General features: G+C 41.4%; 1 protein-coding gene across 1 annotated transcript in view; it reads left to right on the top strand.

Moving 5' to 3' along the window:
* The window catches only part of kndc1 (kinase non-catalytic C-lobe domain containing 1), a 49560-nt gene extending 30263 nt beyond the window's left edge, over positions 1 to 19297 (top strand). Inside the window, exons 21-30 of the mRNA XM_032541690.1 lie at positions 3211 to 3321; positions 4757 to 4910; positions 7712 to 7867; positions 8641 to 8832; positions 8985 to 9067; positions 9880 to 10021; positions 13184 to 13306; positions 13671 to 13730; positions 14399 to 14556; positions 16401 to 19297. Coding sequence (XP_032397581.1) covers positions 3211 to 3321; positions 4757 to 4910; positions 7712 to 7867; positions 8641 to 8832; positions 8985 to 9067; positions 9880 to 10021; positions 13184 to 13306; positions 13671 to 13730; positions 14399 to 14556; positions 16401 to 16629 — 1408 coding nt within the window. The 3' untranslated portion in view covers positions 16630 to 19297. The remainder of the gene's footprint in view (positions 1 to 3210; positions 3322 to 4756; positions 4911 to 7711; positions 7868 to 8640; positions 8833 to 8984; positions 9068 to 9879; positions 10022 to 13183; positions 13307 to 13670; positions 13731 to 14398; positions 14557 to 16400) is intronic.
* The last annotated feature ends 1525 nt before the right edge of the window (positions 19298 to 20822 follow it).

Here is a 20822-nt window from a genome sequence, read left to right as displayed (position 1 = left end):
ACTGAAAATGTATTTGTTTCCCTGGCACAAAAGGGGAAATAAAAAAAACAGTGACCCAGAATTGTCATATATAGAATATTATTATATTATATTAAATGTATATTGTTTTTGACCAACAATGGAGCTTTATGGCACACAGCATTATGATATATCATGCTTTTACTCCAAAGCTGCACAGTTACTGTTGTTCAGTAGCGTTTTTCGGAATAGGAGAAGCAGGCAGCCGCCGAGGCAGCATATTTTTGTGACACATTGGGGGGGGGGTGGCATGAGCACTTTAAAATCATATCATCATCAATCTGTCTATCATTTCACTGTGTGGGAAATTGGCAAATCGGCGCCCCCTGCAGCTGCAGGCGCCCCTGGTTGCTGAAGCATACGGTAGACCCGCCGGAGCCCACAGGTGCCGTGCACAGAGAGGAGCATCTCGCCGCAGGGAGACATGAGTATGAGAAGGGAAAAGGGGAGGGAGGTGCGGGGGACAGTTCAGCTCTGTGTCTCCCAAATGGAACGGTCCGGACTATGGGGACCGGGGGACCATGAGCCTCCTTGAGCTTATCACTTTTATGCATGATAAGGACCCATCAGAAGCTAACCCAACTGTTGGACTGCTCTCAGGTTTGCACTTACTCTGCCAGTCACTGTGGCTCGAGCAGAGAGGAGCTTTTCAAAACTGAAGTTGATCAAGTCAAAGGTCACTGGCCTTTTTCATCAGTATCAGTCAGTACGGGAGCAGATTTCATAAGATATCATCATTGATGATTTTGCATTAAGGATGGCCAGAAAGGTCAGGTTTTAGTTTTAGTTTGTGTTTTCTGTTCTTAGTGCTATAGTGCAGTAATTAGATTCTCTTTAAGAGAATCCAGTTATTTAACTATTGCAATTACAACAGGAAACCCACTTCTTGAGGTGCACAATCTCCAACTCCAACACTGACAAAAAACAATGAACACAATTCTGCACAACATATGTCAATAGAAGTTATCAGAATTTAAATAAATATACGCTATACATACAAAATTTGTGTTTGCGGGGGGGGGGGGGGGCTCGTGGGGGGTCTTGCCTAATGTGTAATTCAATGTTGAACCGACACTGCTGTGGTTAGATACTTTTTTCACACCGTCACTATTAAGCCTAACAATACACGTCAGTAAATGCATTGTCTCTCTCCCACTGGCCTTCTCTTTCTGTCAGGTTGTCTCTCTTCAGACTAGGACGTGTAGGTGGCTACATTCCTTTGGCCCCATCCCTAATTCTGATCTGTAAACAATAACACTATTATCTGACATTACAGCATCTGGTTTGCATCTGTTGCCATATGGGAAACCACATTGACAATCATAGAAACAGGGACACAATCCATCATTTACGAAGCCACTTTTAGTTCCCACTGCCTCAAAATGAAACTGTTTTTTTTTCTTCTTTTTCTAAAGGCATTGAGAAGACTTGAGAAAAGGTGTCTTAAATGAACTGCTTATTAGATTTTCAGTCAAATTGCAGAACCATTAACATTAACAACTAAATTATAGGCAGGGGTATAATGTCCTATGGGGATGGGTGGGACATTCCCCCCCTCATTTTTCAAAATCCCACTTTTGTCTACCTTACTTACAGTACAGCTTCATTTTAATTCATGCACTTGAACACAGCCTTGTTTATTTTAATGTGCACTCACAGACACACTTAACCTTAAAAGCAGTAGAGAGTGGTTAACTATTTACTATAACTTTTATATGATGTGTATACATAGTGTTTTTGTTGATGTTCATGAATACCCATTTGTTTGGCAGCTCACATGACACCCACTGCCACTTTGGTATGACGCTGCCTCATACTGAAAGGAGCCATTTGAAGTCATTCAGGCACCTCATAAGGATGCCACAGGGACATCTGCTTTTAAAAATGTTCGGGGCCCAACTAAGGGAGGAGACCCTGGGAAGTATTACGTCTCCCACATGGTGATGGTCTGAGAGTGCTGGAGGGGTCAGGGCTTCCCCCAGAAAAGGTGTTGCGGCCGTTGGCAATCCATTTTTTTCGACGAGGGCCCGGCTGGGGACAGTTACAGACTGATGGCAGCACTAATGTAGAGCCCAATAGATTCTGTGACTGAATCATGGACATAATCACAAAATTGAGAACTTAAAAAAAGCTATAAGACAGATCCCATAGGGCCCTACATTAAAGGAGAATTCTGGCCCTTTTTTTCATTAATCATGATCGCTCTACATTTGTGTTTATTTTTATTGAAAATAACCCAACCCAAATCGGTTTACCAGATTCCATTAGCTAAAACGGCAGTGTCAGGGCAACAATATGCATTTCAACTCAAACTTTGTTTAAATTCACCTACCCGCTCTACCCCCCGATAGTAGTCCCCCGTTAGTGTGCCTTTAGGCCGTCCAGATGTTCAGCCGGCTTCGTGAAAATCACATACAGGTTTAAAGGTATTTGTAGCTATCCTTTTGTGTCCCGTTGATCGCTTTTGGGGAGAGGGGGGCTGTTGTTTATTTGGGGTAGTCCTTAGCCCCTTTCGGAGCGATCAGCACATTTTTTCCTTTTCCTGCGCAGGGAAGACTAAAGGCCCCCTTTTCCCAACGTTCATGTGCAAAACAGGGACAATTTGGCCCTTTTCCCCTAGAATGATAGGCTAACCACTAAGTGTCAAAAAAACTATTTTGAAAGGGAATGAAGTTTTGTTGAAAAACAGACTGTGATGAGGACCCGGGTTTCGGGCCTGCTAGCGCGGCTAAGGGAACTACCACATAAATCGACACCAGATAGATCACACACAAAATGGATGATCTACAAATACAGACGGAACTGCTCCATCTTTAAGTCGGTGCTAAAAGCTAACTGGAAATTTGACAATAGCTTTAAAAAACGGTTTCCAACCTAGCAATAAAAAACTGTAGTTTTAAAAAATAAATCCCTGTGGATTAAGCCTGATGGGGGCCATCTTAGACCTGGTGGGGGGCATCCTAGGCCCATTGGGCCACCAGGCTTGCAACACACTGGGGGAAACCCTGGAGTTAAAGGCATATGCTGGGAGAATTTGACCAAGATAAAGCACTGGATAGAAAAGGCCATTCTATGTTACCACAGGTTACTATATTCCTTTATTTGCAGTGGAATGTTTAATGATACATTTCACTTGAACTGTGTTGTTTTCTAAAACTTAATTCAGTGTCACTATGCCCCTTTTCATCCCAGAAATGCAGCTGTGGAGGGCTACATCCAGCAGTTCCTGTACAGCTATCGGTTCTTCTGCACTCCTGAGAAGTTACTGCAGTTCATAACTGACAAATTCATCGGTGCTGCAAGGTACGGTTTATCCAGTAGCTCAGAATTACACAGAGAAACATCTACAGTATGTACAGTACAGTATGCCAAGAAAACAAGATGAAAGTCTCCAGTCCAGCCTCTCCTGGAAACACAGTGTGAACCCTCTTGCACTGACCAGTGCAGTGAATTAGACTAAAAAAGGTAGTATCTTAATTCAGCAGTTGCATGACATTTACATGTACATATTGTATTTGTATAGTCAACTATTGGACGATCAACCTAAGGAGCCTGATTCCACTACCAATCTCACACTCAACTCAAAAAATGCTGTTATGAAACAAAGGCTCATTCCGTTCAGGCAATATGAGGGACAGACCATTGCTTGGTTTCTCCAAATTAATCATGATATATAGCAGGGCTGTGCAATTAATCAAATTTTGATTGCAATTTTGATTTTGGCTTCGGCAACGATCACAAAACAATTGCACACTACGTTTTGCAAGTACACTCTTATTAGGTCCCAAGCACGAAAGAGCAAGGCTCCAACTGTATCTTTCACGGAAAATGTGAGGAACCTATTGTTTTTGTAGAGATTATTATATATTTTCAATTCACAAACATGACTTTAGGATGCACGAAAACTCTTGAAGTTGTGCAGCCATGTGCAGAATAGCCAATTCTTCGACCTGAGTTCACATTTAGGTTTGGGAGTGGTATGGTGACTATATAGCACGCCCTAATTGGTTTTAACCCTTGGCAGATAGTTAAAACAATGTCCACGATATAAAGGACCATTTCGTGAAGGTGGCGGTCAAACAGGTAGTTATTCTGAATCAGAGGAAACTCTGCACAGCTGTTCCCCGTGCTCCGCTGAGGCCTTGGGCAACATTTGAAGTAAATCGCCCTGGCGACCTGCCAGTACCCCCGACATGCTGGTTGGGGGGAGGGCCCGTTCAACGCCGCTTGCATCTTTAATTATGTCTTGTGTTCTGAATTTAAACGGGAAAAGTACTAAGGAAAATTTCACAGTTCAAAATGTTTTCACAGTTGATTTGTTGAATTGTTTTTAAAGTTCAATAAATGCAATTTTTTTGCAAAAGTCAACAAGTAATCCTGTTAAATAATCGAGCTTTCAATATCAAACAACAATAATTGTGATGAGGATATTTTTCATAATTGTGCAACCTAAATATACAACCTATTTTGGTAAAAAATATATATATATAGATATACACTATATATATATATATATATATAATATATATATATATATCTATATATATATTATCTATATATATATATATATATATATTATATATATATAATATATATATATATATATATATATATAATATATATATATATATATATATATCAGCTTATTAATAAAACTGGTAATAACAATTACAAGTAAGGGTTGTCATGTGGACCAAAATCAGAAGTGCCGGCCCTGACTGTTTGTTCTCCATGCCAGACAGGGTCCCGACATGTCAGGAGACAGTGAAAAGATCTTCCATCGCAGTCTGGACCTGCTCCACATCTGGATAACAGACTGCAAACGGGTGGACTTCAACCCCCAGAGGAAGTCCAGCCTCGTGGAAACGTTAGAAAACTTCCTTAATGCTGAGGTAACGACATATATGTTGTCCTGCACGTTACGGAGATGGCCTGTCAGTCAAATGGATGCACTGTGACATACTGAAGAGTATTTAACTCTGGAATTTAAGTTCCTGAAGGGGTGGGGGGGTCTGTTTCTCCTCATGCTACCTACACAATTCATCTGCTGTTAATTATAACCTCTCTGCTGTTGGAAGCATCAAACTTCCTGTGTGTCAGCATATTTTATGGGTCAAAAGGCAATAGGACACTGGGTATTTAAAACAACCAAAAGTTAAGTTTTTTTATAAAGCATACAACTCGAATCACCGCACTGGTGATTTGAGTTATGCACTATAAGGCATCAATTTGTTTGCAGTTTAAGCTGTTTAACAGTGATCGATCACGTCACATTTCCTTCTCTTTATGAACCCAGGGCTGGATCTCACTTCCCTTAAATTGCATCCCTGGTTCCTTCACTTGCTTCCCCTTCGAAGGAAATCATGGGGAGAGAGAGGATTCGAGGCAATGAGACATCCTTTCCTCTGAAGGGTCACATGAATTCATCAACAGTATGGGCGGAGTTAGAAATGGCTTTCAGCTGCACGGCTTCCGGGAAGGCTGCTCGAGATCCATCCTCGCTCCTTAGGGCACGAATAAGAGCTTTGAGACGGCCTTTGCAAAGGAGGGACAGAACAACTTCCGATACAACAGAGGAGGGAAGAAATATTAAGTTAGAGAAGTGAAATTCAGCCCATGTCTATAGTACATCAATCATGACAACAATAAATAGATTGTCTTCATCTGCAGTTTGTCATTTGCGGTATGGCTCTGTTCCAGGGCCTCCCCACTCTTCCGCTTACGTACCTCCCTGCCCTTCAATGTGCATACATGTAAAGCCTTAAGGTCCTGACACACCAACCTGATTATCAGCCGTCGGACAGTCTGGCGACGTCAGTGACTCGAGTCTGTTCGGTGTGTTTTGTAACGTCATCAGTCGGAGGAGCCGTCGGCTCTTTTTTAACTCAGAAACCACAAAACATCCACAAACAGTCACAAAAAATAGACTGGGACATGTCCCGGTGCCAAAAAACACAGAGAGGGAAAACGGGAGTGAGACAAAACAACCCACGCAGAAACAGACATACACAAACACATACACATACAGACACACAGACAGACACAAACCTGTGTGCAAGTTAGCGATCTCAGCAACAGGCCGGACCTCACAGAGTCTTTTCAGGCGCTCCGTGGATGCGCGCATGGAGAGTTCCATATACATTACATCCAAATAGGAAAGGGTCCTTGTGTGGCTGGAAAGGTTGTGAGGTGGTTTCCAATGAGTTCCAATCATTGTCTTTGCAACTGTAAGTCCAGCAAACACAGCCCGTATTCGAGTCCAGAGAGCTGAAAGGCTGACAGATCATTCAGAATCTAGACATTGACAGTAACAGGCACAGTAACATTAAACAAGGCGGAAATTTTGGATGCAGTACTGTTCCAGAACCGACCACCGGGAAAGCCCTCCCAGATCATGTGAAGATATGTACCTTGTGCTTTTATTGGGCAGAGAGTGCAGAAAGGGATGCTAATTATTTTCATGTGGTGCATTTTCACAGGGGTGAGATATGTCCTATGTATGAAATTGTTGGGACTCTGCTGATGGTCTGGGTTGCGTGATACTTCTGGAATGCTAGACCATACATCATGCCAGTTGAGATTGATACTCAGGCCTGGGCAATCACGTGTCTAAATCCTCTAAATAGGAAGGGCAGAGCGGCCAGATATCAAATAAAATCGATAAAAACTTGACATATTCCAGTCTGTGATTATCCATCAACATACTTTCCTTTGATTTTAGTCTAAATAATTCCTAATTTCTGCTTTTCTAACTCAAACATTAGGTATCATTTCCTATAAATTCCAAAAATACCTGTAAACTAAAGCTAATAAGTCAGTGTAACGTGGTGTTGAAAACGTCAAAAAAAGTGACATATTGAAAAAAAGGGACACAAATGTAAGAAAAAGTTAAAAATATTGATTAAATAGCATCAATAAAAGTTTTCAGTTTTCAAAGGAAGACAACACAAGGGTTAAGTCCTAACAATATTGCATCCAAAATTGAGTCCCTCAACACACAGAACATCTAAAACACGAAACATGGGGGGGGCTTGCCTACACTCTTTAGTTGGTCAGTGATCAAATGATGTACAGCATAGAAGAAGAGAAAAGCAGCCCAAAAAGTACCAGGTTGGCAATTAGTTCCATCTAAAATGATCTTTAAAGCAATTTTTCCGTCACCACAAACAAGAAAACATAAAACAACTGGCCCATTGGGAGGGAGATGCCTATTGGTGACCTAGATAACCTTAGGGCTATATTAAACAGGGTTAGAAAAGCTATTCAAAAATAACAGTTACTGTAATCATATCAGATAAGAGTGCAATAGAACTAGCACACATTAAGAGATTAAGACAAACTAAAAGTCCATGTTCATCAGGCCGTAGGACACTCCTGGTTTTCCTCCATGGTGCAATCCAAGGTGCTGGCCGACTCCGCAGCCGCAGGGCGGCGGGGTGCAGCTCGCTTCACATGGTCCCCAGTAGCGGAGGGGAAAGCTCTGTAGTAGCTGCTCTCTCTGATCTTCAAAGTCCCAGGATAAATCAGGAAGAATCCTATGCTTAGGAGGGAATGAGCTGAACTTTCATCTGGTGTGCCGGCTTAGGGACTGTCAGCTCTGAGCTGAGATAGTAGCTGAGCTTGACTCTGTGACCTGCCTGAACTATATGCTCCATATGTGGTTGCCTCCTAATGTGTGTTTTTTCCCCAATAGGTGATTCCTGTAGATGGCCGAGGGGAGGTCCTTCTCGCTGCTCTCCACAGCCCTCCTTCAACGACTTGGATTCAAGGAAGAGGAAGCCTAATCAGCTTTGAGGAAGATGAAGATTCTACTGGTGTGCATTCATCTATTGGGGATCTTGGGAGGAAGGTCAGTATACTATGGTGACAAGTTCTGCAACTGTGTTAGTGTTGTGTAAATATGTTTTTGTGTAAGGACACAGGAAAGGTCATCAGATTATCCTTTGTTTCTCCCTTATTTAACATATTTTTATTGGACATCAACAGTATTGTGTGTGTGTGTGTGTGTGTGTGTGTGTGTGTGTGTGTGTGTGTGTGCGTTTGTGTGTGTGCGTGTGTGTGTGTATAGATATATACATGTTTGTGTATAGACGTGTGTGTGTGTGTGTACGTATATACAGAGATACAGAGACTTTGATACAGGTGTATAGGTAGAGGAATGAATGGAGACAGTGCAAATCAATATAATTTTACATGGGTTAAAAAAGAGAATAAGAATTTTCCAAAAGACTACTTTTAATCTGTAGCCCCTGGCCTCAATGTTAGTAACAAAAAAGAAAGGCAACACAAGCAAAGCAGAACTCAGCACCAAACAAGGAATAGAATACACAGAATAGAAAAAAAAAGATTTGCACCAAACCGAAGCACAAGGCAGAACAGGTTAAAAGATAATAAAGTACATAGATTAGGCAAGACACAGTTGTTTAGAGCAATAACAGCAATAGAACTAAGAGGAAACAATAAGTAAAATTCATACACTTTGACATTGTATATGCAATGACCAAACATAGTTTCAACTGCTTAGTAAAAGACGCATACAGTTGGTATGATAGTAACAGAAATTATAGAAGTTAAAGTAACAAAGTATGTCAGCATGTCTCCTCTCTTGTCAAATCTCTTTAGTGGAGGTTGTCGAGAGGGGTGGAGCCTAAAGACAAGACCTTCTCCATCGCCACGGCGCTGCCCATGCCTTTCTACGGCTCCCTGGTGGCGGGCCTCTCCAGCGTCGGCCTGCACAGTGAGGAGCCGCTCCCCTTCGGCCAGAAGGAATACAGCGCCCAGCACATCAGCCAGCAGCTCACCCTGCTGCAGCAGGTACACACACTGGGCCACCCCCCCAGCCGGCACCCAGGCCGCTGATGTCCTTTGTTACCACTAGAGGGAGACATGTCTCCATGAATGCATAGATGAAGCTAGATACAGCCAGCCCCTGATCTCATGCTAGAGTTGTACCTTTTGCAACGCAGGAAATGTTCCAAAGATGTCATCCAGTTCATTTCCTCAACTCCAGAACACAAGGAGTCAGGGACAAAGTGTCGACCCCGAACAGGTGAGAGTGCTGCGCTGGACGTACACGCTGTTTCTGATCTTCCTTATAGACGGCTCAAAATGCAAGGTTTAATAGCGAGGTGGTGGCATAGATTACTTTTTTTTCTTGGAAAGATGATTACCATTCCTCCAAAAAATATTCCTTCTTTTTTTTTAAATACTTTTAGTAAGTGTGTGAGTTAAAAAGGTACATTTACTTACATATGATGTTATAGTATTCCTACAAATTTTCTATATTTTATGATGAAAAAAATAAAAAACAAAAAATAAAAATGGTTGATTGACGAACATTGACGATAATAATAATAATAAAAAATAGATGACATCAAATAAAAAGTCAGTTAAAATAATGTAGGCTATTATGATACACATACAGTACACATACTACACATGCATGCATACATACATATATACACATATATTTGTACATAACTACACACATACATAAAGAAAAGAAAAGTTGACTTTTCAAACCCGTTAGGGCTGAATCTGTAAAATAGTTTAATTAGGATCGTTAGAGCCAACCACTCTGATAATCATCCCATGTATTATGTAAATAGTAGCACAGGGTAATATGCAATATTTGCCATTTAGTTTAAAAATACCTAATACCTAATTCCCAGAGCAAAAGGTGACATCTCCAAATCCAGTTTGAAACCCAAAGACAAAAAAAGAGGAAGGTGTCTGGCACTGTCGCTTGATGAATAGCAACGATTAACCAATTCTAAAAGTTTATGGTAGTTAATTTCTGGCAGTTAACTAATCATTGTAACTGTTGTGTCGGTAATAACGTGTGTGTGTGTCCGTGTCCAGGAACGTGGCCCAGCAGATCCCGCCAGCAGAGGGCAGCGCTCCACCTGTGTGTGAGGACGGAGTCCTCCGGCAGCTGCTCACACACGCCGACAGCGTTTCGAACTGGATCTCGGCTGAAATAGTCATCTGTGACTCCGTTAAGGTGAGAGGAGACACGAACTCGGGAAAGCAACAGGGTCAGCGGGAGAAAAACAAAAACAAAACAAACAAAAAAAAGCCATTACTGCCACAGCCGGTCCATTGACTTCTCATTTGGATGTCAGCCACAGACCTTACCCATTATGTGCTTTCTGTCGCTTCTCTAGTCTCACGGTTGAATGGTTTATATAAAATCAAAACAAAATGTCTTCTTTTGGCTTCATAAGTTGTCATTTGTCATACAAAAAGCTGAGAAACTCAATAAAAAATACATGTATTTTTGAATTTTTTTTTTTTTTTCATGGACACCTTTTTGCCTCTCAGCTACTTTCAAATAAACACTCCATTCACATGTTATCATTTTAAAATATTCAGGTCATTTAGGACATCTTCACATCTATTCAGGTTTTGGATGTCTTTCATACTGACATGTTAGCTCTAATACTTCAGCTAGGGCTGGGCAGTATGCGGCTAGATGTCGTCTTAACCCTTTTAATAATAATAATAGTAATAATAATAATGTTTACTTCATTAGTCCCACAAGGGGAAATTACAATGTACACTCTGTTGTTATTACACATATTACACACAGGCCTGAATTACACACACACATGCTCAGGACCTATTCATGCATTAATGGAGAGATGCCAGAGTGAGGGGGCTGCCCATGGAAAGGCGCCCCGAGCAGTGTGGGGGGTTTGGTGCCTTGCTCAAGAGCACCTTGGCAGTTTTGGATATCATCATATCGGGATATGACCCAAGTTGCCTTATCCTGGTTTTAAAGGCTGCATTATGGTAAAGTGATGTCCTTTTCTCAACTTATCAGACTCTGTTGCTTTCACTTAGTCATTGTATCTGCATTACTAATGATTATTTATCAAAAATCTCATTGTGTAAATGTTTTGTCAAAGCACAAACCCTACATCATTGCCGCAATATCGTTATTGAGGTATCTGGTCAAATATGAATATGTGGTATTTAACTATCACCCCAACTCTAACTTTATTTTATTTTTTATTAACCTTTATTTTATCAGGAATAATCCCATTGAGATTCAGAATCTCTTTTACAAGTGAGTCCTGGCCAAGACAGCAGCTCAATAGTTCCATATTTAAAATTTAGAGTAAAAAACAGACAGCATAAAACGGAAAAAGACAGTTGGTAATTTAACATTTTAACATCATCTCAACATAATCACCAGCAGCGCCCAATAACAGCATATGTGCATGTAGTACTTAAAATAGTCCTTTATCCTAATTTTAAACCGTGTCATTAGTGGTAGGTAGTCTAATTTCAAATGCTTCTGCAATTTATACCAGGATGAGGGTGCAAACACTTTAAAGGCACTTTCCCCAAAGACAGTTATTGTACTTCAACTTTCTCTTGTGCTTTAACATCACCTTAAGGGAACATTTTATGCTCACTTTCAAGTTATTTACTTGTATTTTGGGTTTCTTCTTTTTCCAAATAACACTTTCTTTTTCTTATACTGTATTCACCCTCTGTCTAAAACCCTCCATTTTTGTACCTATCCCTTTAAATCTCCTGCCGATAAAGCCCAGTCTGCTCTGATCAGGCCCCCGTGAAAAGTGCCGGGCTTTGAAGCCAAGTGACAAGGTCTGTCCCGGGTCTGTCCCCTAATACCTTCTGGCCCACACAGACTATTTCCCATGAAGGAGAAAGAGACGTCTGTTAATCAGTCACAACCCCCCAAAATGACTCATTTTCCTATCAGTATTTGAACCATTCAATCTGATTACTTTTAAGTCTAGAAGGTTGCTCAGTTGCTCTCATACAAGCTAGTCTCGCTGTGTTAGACCGTCCACCACAGTGTTGTGAAGGAGGGTCTGGCGGGTCCACACCGCATTCCGGGATGGGAGCAAAACGTGCTCTGGTTTATTGGCATTTCTTTAAACCAGTCACAATGGTTCTTCGGCTGCGCTAAGCACCGGACAGAGCCACGGTGCCGCTGCAAAATAGTCTCAGGAAGGAGCTTGTTTTGGTGGAACATGTGTACGTTCAAAAGTTGTTTCAGTCGTGCAAAAGAAAACTCCGATTGGACAGATAGTCTAGCTAGCTGTCTGGATTTACCCTGCAGAGATCTGAAGACCAGGTAACCATAGTCCTCAGATTGGACAGATAGTCTAGCTAGCTGTCTGGATTTACCCTGCAGAGACCTGAGGACCAGGTAACCATAGTCCTCAGATTGGACAGATAGTCTAGCTAGCTGTCTGGATTTACCCTGCAGAGACCTGAGGACCAGGTAACCATAGTCCTCAGATTGGACAGATAGTCTAGCTAGCTGTCTGGATTTACCCTGCAGAGACACTGCAGAGAGAGTTTAGAATTCCAGCACAAACACGACGGACATCCGGCTGAAAAGACTAAAATCCGTCGGAATTTTTGACTGCAACCGAGCCATCTCGGAAGAGGAATGTCATAGATACAGACTACATACGAGATTATATACTGTTCAACTGCTCACAGAGCTTGAACTTGAAATTCAAAGTTCAAAATGCTTTTAGTGGATTACACAACTAATTTCATGTCCTTACTTCAAAAAAAAAAACATTCTTAAACTGCAATTCCCATTCAAAATGTCAGATAGGGCTGGGCAATATATCGATATTATATCAATATCGTGATATGAGACTAGATATTGTCTTAGATTGTCTTGGATATCGTAATGACATAAGTAATGTCTTTTCCTGGTTTTAAAGGCTGAATTACAGTAAAAGACCAGACTGTTGTAGCTGTTCTATTTTCTTTTACCCACTTAGTCATTATATCCACATTACTGATGATTATTAAAAATCTCATTGTGAAAATATTTTGTGAAAGCACCAGCACAACACTACAATATCGTTGCGGTTTCGATATCGAGGTATTTTGTCAAAAATATCGTGATATTTGATTTTCTCCATATCGCCCGGCCCTAATGTCTGATGCAATTTTTTTTTTGACATGCTTTAACGCATAACCAAGCACACTTGCATTGCACAGTGCATTGACAACTTTGACTATATGTAGGCCTAGTCTATTTCTTGTTGTTTGCGCTCATGTAGTCCCAAGAGAAGCACACCACCGGAAAGACCTACTGGGGTTCTGCATTTTGCCTTGTTTAGCTTTTCCTCGGTTTTTAATGGCAAGCTCTCCTCTCTTGCAGACCCAAGTCGCTTTGCTGACCAAGTATCTGTGGATAGGAAAACACTGCTACGAGTCAAGGAACTTTGCCACAGCCATGCAGGTCCTCGGCGGTCTGGAGAACGTGATTGTCAGGCAGTTACCAGTAAGTTACCCCCTCACACAAACTCTGAGTTTCTGTGATAAGTCCCATGCCCTCGAGCGAAACCTTTTCCCCAGCCGTGATAGAATTGGGTGGTGTTTAATTAGTCTCACAAAAGAGTCATTTGCATTAATGCATTCAAATAAGATGTAGAACGTGTGAGCGCGATGAGGAGGATTGTAGTCCGTGAACAAGAGTCTTTTTTTCATTCATTAAAAGACAACGTTATGAGAATAAGAAATTTCAGTATTTCCATGTCTTAGATTCATTATATTCATTGACTCTTATGTTGCATTTAAAGCCAGGGTATAATTAGTCTTCCTTTAGTAAACTAATAAATAAAAAGTCTCTCCTCTCTTGCCAACAGGCTTGGAAACATCTGTCTTCCAAGGTGTGTGAGATCCTGGAGGAGCTGCGAGCTGTGCAGGTGTGTGTGCGCCTTTGAGCGAGCACGCACGCATGTTGCTTGCGACTGAAGTCTGGTCACATATTGTGAAACTAGGCTGCAGGGCAAACCAATCAATAGAAAAACAGCTTCAAGCAAGCCGCCTGTGTGCGGAGAGCTTACAGCTGGCTCTGCATCTGAAAGGCACCGATGCATCAAACAACACGCGTCACTCTCCTGCCAACTTTTCTATTTAGCTGTAGTCAGGCTGAGGATCGCCAATGATTTCCTGAATCGATTCAGTTCCGATTCACAAGGTCCCAATTAAATGAAACTTCTTCTGTTGTAAATTGTACAAGCAAGAAGCCTTTAAGAATTGTGTGTTTAATGTACTTTTTACTTATACATCCATGGTGAAAAAGGCATATGCCCTATATAAAGATTGATTTTATGAATCGATATCAGATCATTCACACAAAGATCTATTATTTTAACCCAGCCCTGGTAGAGAACCATGCTCTCTTGGCTTTTTAATGTGCATTTGTTGAAAATCCTCTCCAACTCTTTCAATCAAATCACACTGCTACATTGGACATGCTTGTTTCTGCGTCAGGCACCCTGAAACTTTGGCTTAATTGGAAATTTTCAAAACGTTCTAGTCCAGTGAGAGCTAATTTATTTACTGTGCGGTTGCATTGCTGTCTCCTCAGGTGTTTCTGAAGAGTGACGACCTGTGTCTGATGGGGGGGGAACCCAGGAAGAGGAGGCCCACCCTGCCGTCGGCGCACATCCTGGCCATGCACGTCCAGAAGCTGGAGATCGGAGCCTTTGCGCTCACCACCGGAGCTTACAAGTGGCCCAAGCTCAGGTTAGGGAAATCACTTTCAGATCTGTAAAGAGCTGCCTGACCTTGTATGGCCGGCCCACGCTTTTTTTAAATTTTATTTCTGCTTTTTGTCTTTCAAATTCCGGTCTCTGTTGCTGTTGCTATGGAAAACAAAAGGTTAATGTCTTTTGCAATTTTCCATGATTCGTTAAGACTCTGGCCACAGCATTCGGAACTAGCTGTAGTTTTCTTATGGACGTTTTAGATAATCCAGTAAAACGTGAAATGCAGTCTGAATGGCTTGTAATAAAAGCCTGAGTGAGTATCTTTCTCAGTTAAAAAAAAAAAAAGGAAGAGAGCAAAAAGGCCGGACTTTTAGAAAATGCCCAGTCTGCTCCCTGGCTCTAATACTAATACCATGACTGTAGTGGTGGAAGAAGTATTCCGATCCTTTACTTAAGTAAAAGTACTAATAAACTGTAAACTGCAGTGGTGGAAGAAGTATGCCGATCCTTTACTTAAGTAAAAGTACTAATAAACTGTAAAAATGTTGTTATGAGTAAAGTCCTGCATTGTAAAGGTCACTTAAGTAAGTATGATCAGGAAAATATACTAAAAGTAAAGGTAAAAGTACTCAATGCAAAAACAGTTCTGTCGATCAAAGAAGTATTTAATGGTCTAATCATGTCAGCTGGACGGGCCGTTATATTGTTGGCTGGTTTAATTCATAATAAAATATCCTATTCATAAACTACCTGTGTTTTGATTGCAGCAATCTGAATGTGTAAAGTAACTAAAGCTATCAGATTAATATAATGAAGTAAAAGGTACTATATTCCTCTCTGAAATGTAGCAGATTAGAAGTAGAAAAGACTCGAATAAAGTACACATACCTCAAATGTGTACTTAGATACAGTACTGGAGTAAATGTACTTAGTTCCACCACTGATTGATTGATCCTGCATGCTGTAATTTTCACTCATGGGATACTGCTGAAATGGACGTACAGCCAGTGAAATTAGCCCGCTACTTGTCCTATCCTGTGACACCATATATTAACAGTCAGTGTCATTAACTGAAAATGAGCTCTCTCCCCACATCCCAACAACCCATGTATGACAAAGTTGGCCAACGCGCTATGAGTGTCCTTCTCCTTCACTCCAATATGGCCGACCAGATGCCGAGGTCACAACAAGTGGCGGTTGGATGGTAATGGCACAGCTGTCGGATTTGGGCTGTTGGTAGGGGGTGCCAGTGTTGCACCAGATGGCGCCCGTGGGATGGGGTTTGATTGGAAAGGAGGTTTCAGGCCAGATGCTGAGAGGCAACCGGCTGTAGCCAGATGTTGGGGTCAGGAGATCTAGCAGGGAAAGGCAGGGACACAGCTGGTTGAAGTGGACCCAGTTATCCCCGGTCTCTCTAAATCAGGTCACAGACATACCTGGTGAGGCTGCCAGAGGAAAGGAACTTGGGTATGATATGCAGCTAGATGAGAACTGCTTAGATTAATCGGGTAAAAACTACTAAATTTGAGTCTTTTTATTAAACAAAAAAGTAAAACCGTTCTGATTCCAGCTTCTTCAATGTGAAATTTTCTAGTTTTTGACTAATCTGTGACAGTAAACTGAATATGTCTTGAATTGTGGACAACACAAGACATTTGAAGACATCATCTTGGGCTTTGATCCACATTTTTCACCCTTTTCTGTCATTTTATAGACCCAACCACTAATCGATAAATCGAGAAAGTTGACATTGAAAATCAACATAAGTTGCAGCCCTACCCTAGATTTAAATGTTTTGCATGTTTTCACTTTTCCTTCTGTTCATTTTTTCTATTTCATGTTGCTCCGCCCGCTCATCCACCGGTCCGTCCTTGGCTCAAGGAGCATAGCGAAGGTTGTGAGTCAGGTCTACGCCTTCCAGGAGGCTGTGTACCCCTACAGCCTGGACCCGGAGCTGCAGGCCTACCTTCGGCGCCGCATCGCCCGGCTGGCCACCTCTGACGTCCACCTATTGGCCGCCGACAACGATGCCAACTTCCAGCAGTCCAGCGAGCGACAGACACGCAGGATCCAGGACACGCTGAAGAGGGTCAGGGCCACTTTCCAATGAGCCCTGCCCCGGTCACATCCAACAGCCCGGAGCGAGTCCCCACCACCAGGTCAACACCTGATGTCCAAGCCCAGACTGAGGCTCCGTGCCCAAGCCACGACCCTCGCATGTCTCTGTTGTCCTGAAAGCAGAGCCTTGGGGACACATGTTCACTATCTGCCAAGGCCCCTTAACCTAAAGTAACTACGTAACTTTTAAATGTTTCTGAACTATGTAATTTTCCATCTGATGATCATAAATGACCTGTAACAGCAAACAAGGCACACAGTGAAATGAACGCTAGTTTTATATATTTTTTATTAATGCCTCTGCCCCGATCCAATTCATCCCGCAAAGTCAAAAGAGTATTTTCAGCAGATAGACAGTAACACATTGTGACGGGTCACAGATTTCGCTGTAACACCAGAAAAGCCTGTGTTATCCAGCGTATCCAGCCAGGTCAAAGGAAGCAGGAGATTTCTTTATATAGGCCTAATTGTATTTTTATTTTATTTTAATTTAGAAGTTATCTGCTGATAGTGGGGCAGTGCCATCACAGAACAGAAGGAAATATAACAGAACAACTAAAAGCTCAAAGGGAAAGTGAAAGACGACGGGCAAAATCCGAGTCAGTCCCAGTCGGGCCGTCAACAGAGACAATTACGGGAATGTAAATGATTCAAAAACATCCTGGAATTGGCCCGCAGGTATGTAATATGTCTATTTCATTCACAAAAAAACTTTAGAATGCACAAATATACATCCTTGGGTTTCATGAAATGCTCTATATAAATCTTAAATTATTATTACGTTGGCTGCTACAACAGAATGCTTTGGCTCGAGACACAGTGACAGTGATAACGTTGTTACCCGTTTTGGCTCACGATACATCCATAGTAGTAGTAGTTACCGGTGGCAACAATTGAAATGCAACAATCCATCTGTAACTTAGTCTCTTATTGTAAATTAATCATTTTCTGTCAGAGCAAAACATTCACACGTTGCAGGGTATGAAACGTTGCCGTATCTTGCCTGTCTGGGGCAGACAACACATATGGAAAACCATCCCTTTATGACATCATACAGAGCTTAGAACTGTTGAAGATGGAGCGTTCAGGACAGTGGGAAATCTGAGGTTTCGTCTCACATAGATTTCTATTAAATATGTTAATCTCATTATATGAAGCTATGGCCACCTTTAACATTAACATCGGACAATTCAACATTATAGTTATGAAAGAAAATAACATAATATTTCTCCTTCAAGTCAATAATTGAGTTTAGAACCCAGGCAACTTTATTCATAACACCCTTAAGATTACACAGGTAGTTTTCCTCTCTACCTTCCTTGTTTTTTATGAATATTTCCCCTCCACAAAGAGAAGTATTGGGTGGCGTTAATAGTTTGCAATGATTTTTTTTTCTCAGCTCATATGTTGACATTTCTAATCCTTATTTGGGAATTGACCCATTTTGGCTGTGTAGGCCTCATGTGGACTGATCATTGCAGCCATGCAGACTGCATGTCATGGCGAGTTGGGCAGCTGCACCAGGGCCAGAGACCCCCAGGGGCCTCCAGAAGCCACATTACTGTGTAGCAATGTGGTAATATGATCAATTGTAACTTTGTTTGTGAATATGCGTCACTAAAACAGGATATCAGCTGACACAACGCCAAGCCTTTAGGTGGAATCCTGCTTTTCCAGCCAGGGCTCTAGGACTGCCAATGTCCATATGATGGGCAGTCCCCCACTTTGGCCCAGACTGAAATATCTCTTCAACTATTACGTGGATTTCCATGAAGTTTGGCTCAAATATCCTTGGTTCCCAGAGGACGAATCCTCACGATTTATGGATCCGCCAACTCCTCCTCTGGTGTGACCATGGGGTTCACATTTGTAGTTTTCAGTAAAGTGTCTAGACAACGATTGGTGTGATTGTCATTCAATTTGCTTCAGATAATCATGAAGCCGGTGTTCACTTCACTTAATATTTACCACCCTCATCAGGTAAAATCTTCAATTTCTTCAATACTGATTTATTGCAAAATATACAGTAACAACAAGTAATCTACCTGGCCCCCTAGTAGGAGAATCCACCCATGACAAATGTATGTTTGATTTTGCTGAAACATGTTTGGATTTTTTCGAAACACGACATAATAATGTAAGATTTATTAAATTTACTAAAAGTTGTATTGATTATACATTTTTGCTTAACCTACGGCACGTAGTTTCTTCTTGTTTACCGATTAGGAGTTTACCAAATGAGATTTATATGACTAGATTGGCCCATTAATATCTCATATTAATCCCATTCAAACAGCACAATGTGAAATAATTGCATTCATTATTAATCGTGTAACAGGAACATAGAGTCTATCATGAAAGCCAGGCGAGCTTACTGTCAAGAGAAGACCTTGGCATTACGGAGAAAATGATACAACATAATGAGATGTCAGTGTGTATAATGTTATTTGAGAAATGATGTTCAGTCAGTGTCTATTTTTCTATATCCCCACCCTCTCTCTCTCCCTCTCTCTCTCTCTCTCCCTCCCTCTCTCTCTCTCTCTCTCTCTCTCTCTCTCTCTCTCTCTGGTCTTCTGCCGTGAAACACACCGTGGCGATGGAATGTGACGTGCTATGAAGATTTGCTTAATTTAGCCAAATAAATGAGATTTTCTAAGCCCTCTCTTGCCAAAGCGTATTATTGTCAGACAATATCCGTGAGGGAATGGCTGTGTGGCAGGTTCCAGCCCTGGTACATGTGTCAGAGGGTGGGGGGTGTGGCGGTTGGAGCTATAGCTGCTCTTCCTCTCCTCTTGTAGGGCTTTAAAGGTCCCATGTTGTAAAAAGTGAGATTTCCATGTTATTTTTTTATATAAAGCATGTCAAAGTGCTATTAATACTGTGAAAGGATCAACACGTTCAACCCACAGAAATTCCGCCAGATGTCCCTCTTTTTGGCAGGATGTTCGTTACCTTCCTCTCTCTTTGTGTTGGAATTCTAACCTCCGATGGATTTCTGAGGACTATGGTTACCTGGTCCTCAGATCTCGGCAGGGTAAATCCAGACAGCTAGCTAGACTATCTGTCCAACGTGAGTTTTCTGTTGCACGACTAAAACTACTGTTGAATGTAAACATGTTCCACCAAAAAAGTTCCTTTATGGGGTAATTTAACAGTGGCCGGGTCTTAGCACTACCAAAGGCTATTGTGATTGGTTTTAAAAAAAGACAATAAACCAGATCATGGTTTTCTCCCATCTTAGAATGCTGTGTTGACCGGCCAGACCCTCCTTGGCAGCGCTGTGGAGGAAGGTCTGGCAAAGCGAGACTAAAACAGAAATAATGCATCATTCTGGAATGCTATCAACTCCAACTCCTCTTTATATAAAGTTCTCATGAATTTAGAAAAAGTAATAAAGTATCCAAGTGTTAAAACACTGTTAGGCCTGTTTTGGACCGGTTCTGGAGGAATGTCTCTGTGTACTCAAGTACTATAGTTAAACAACGTTGGTTAATATTCTACTTGGGTATTTTCATTCCATGCTACTTCATACTTCTATTTCCTTACATTTAATAGTAAAACTATGTGCGTTTGAATGCACCACGTGTCTCACAGCTGTGGTTACTTTGCAAATTAAGGTCGCACACACAAAACGGTAACACTTTAACAATAAATTACACAAAAAAGGGTAGTTACACTTTTTCAGATGGGTAGTTACTCTTTCTCAGAAGGGAAACAACTACTAAAACTACCCTTCTGAAAAAGAGTAACTAATCATTTGTTACCCTTTCAAAAACAGTAACTACCTGCTTTTTTGTGACCTTATTGTAAAGTGTTACCTTAAAAACCTGTAATCCTGTCTAAAAAAAGATGCACTGTAATATAGTAATCTTTCCATCAGTACATCATGCATGTAAAACCTGCTCCACTTCAACATGCTACAACATTAAAAGGATGCTTAATGTATTGTCATTTTAATCCAAAAATGACAGATTTACACAAATTGCATCACTTTTTGGTTCTCTTCTGACTCCTCAAACCCGTACTGGTTCTTGGTGAAAGTTACTGGGTGAGAATGTTTGCCCCTTTATCTTGGCTTGACTTCATAGTCACCTTCACATATCCTCTCACTGAACACTTGTTAGTCCTGTTGGATGTCATTTGCTGACAAGTCTGTTGTTTGTTCTATGCACCTGTCTCAGCCGG

This window comes from Etheostoma spectabile, chromosome 17, assembly GCF_008692095.1.
Source record: "Etheostoma spectabile isolate EspeVRDwgs_2016 chromosome 17, UIUC_Espe_1.0, whole genome shotgun sequence".
In the NCBI taxonomy this organism is placed as follows: domain Eukaryota; kingdom Metazoa; phylum Chordata; class Actinopteri; order Perciformes; family Percidae; genus Etheostoma; species Etheostoma spectabile.
This window is presented reverse-complemented; position numbering and strand designations above follow the sequence as displayed.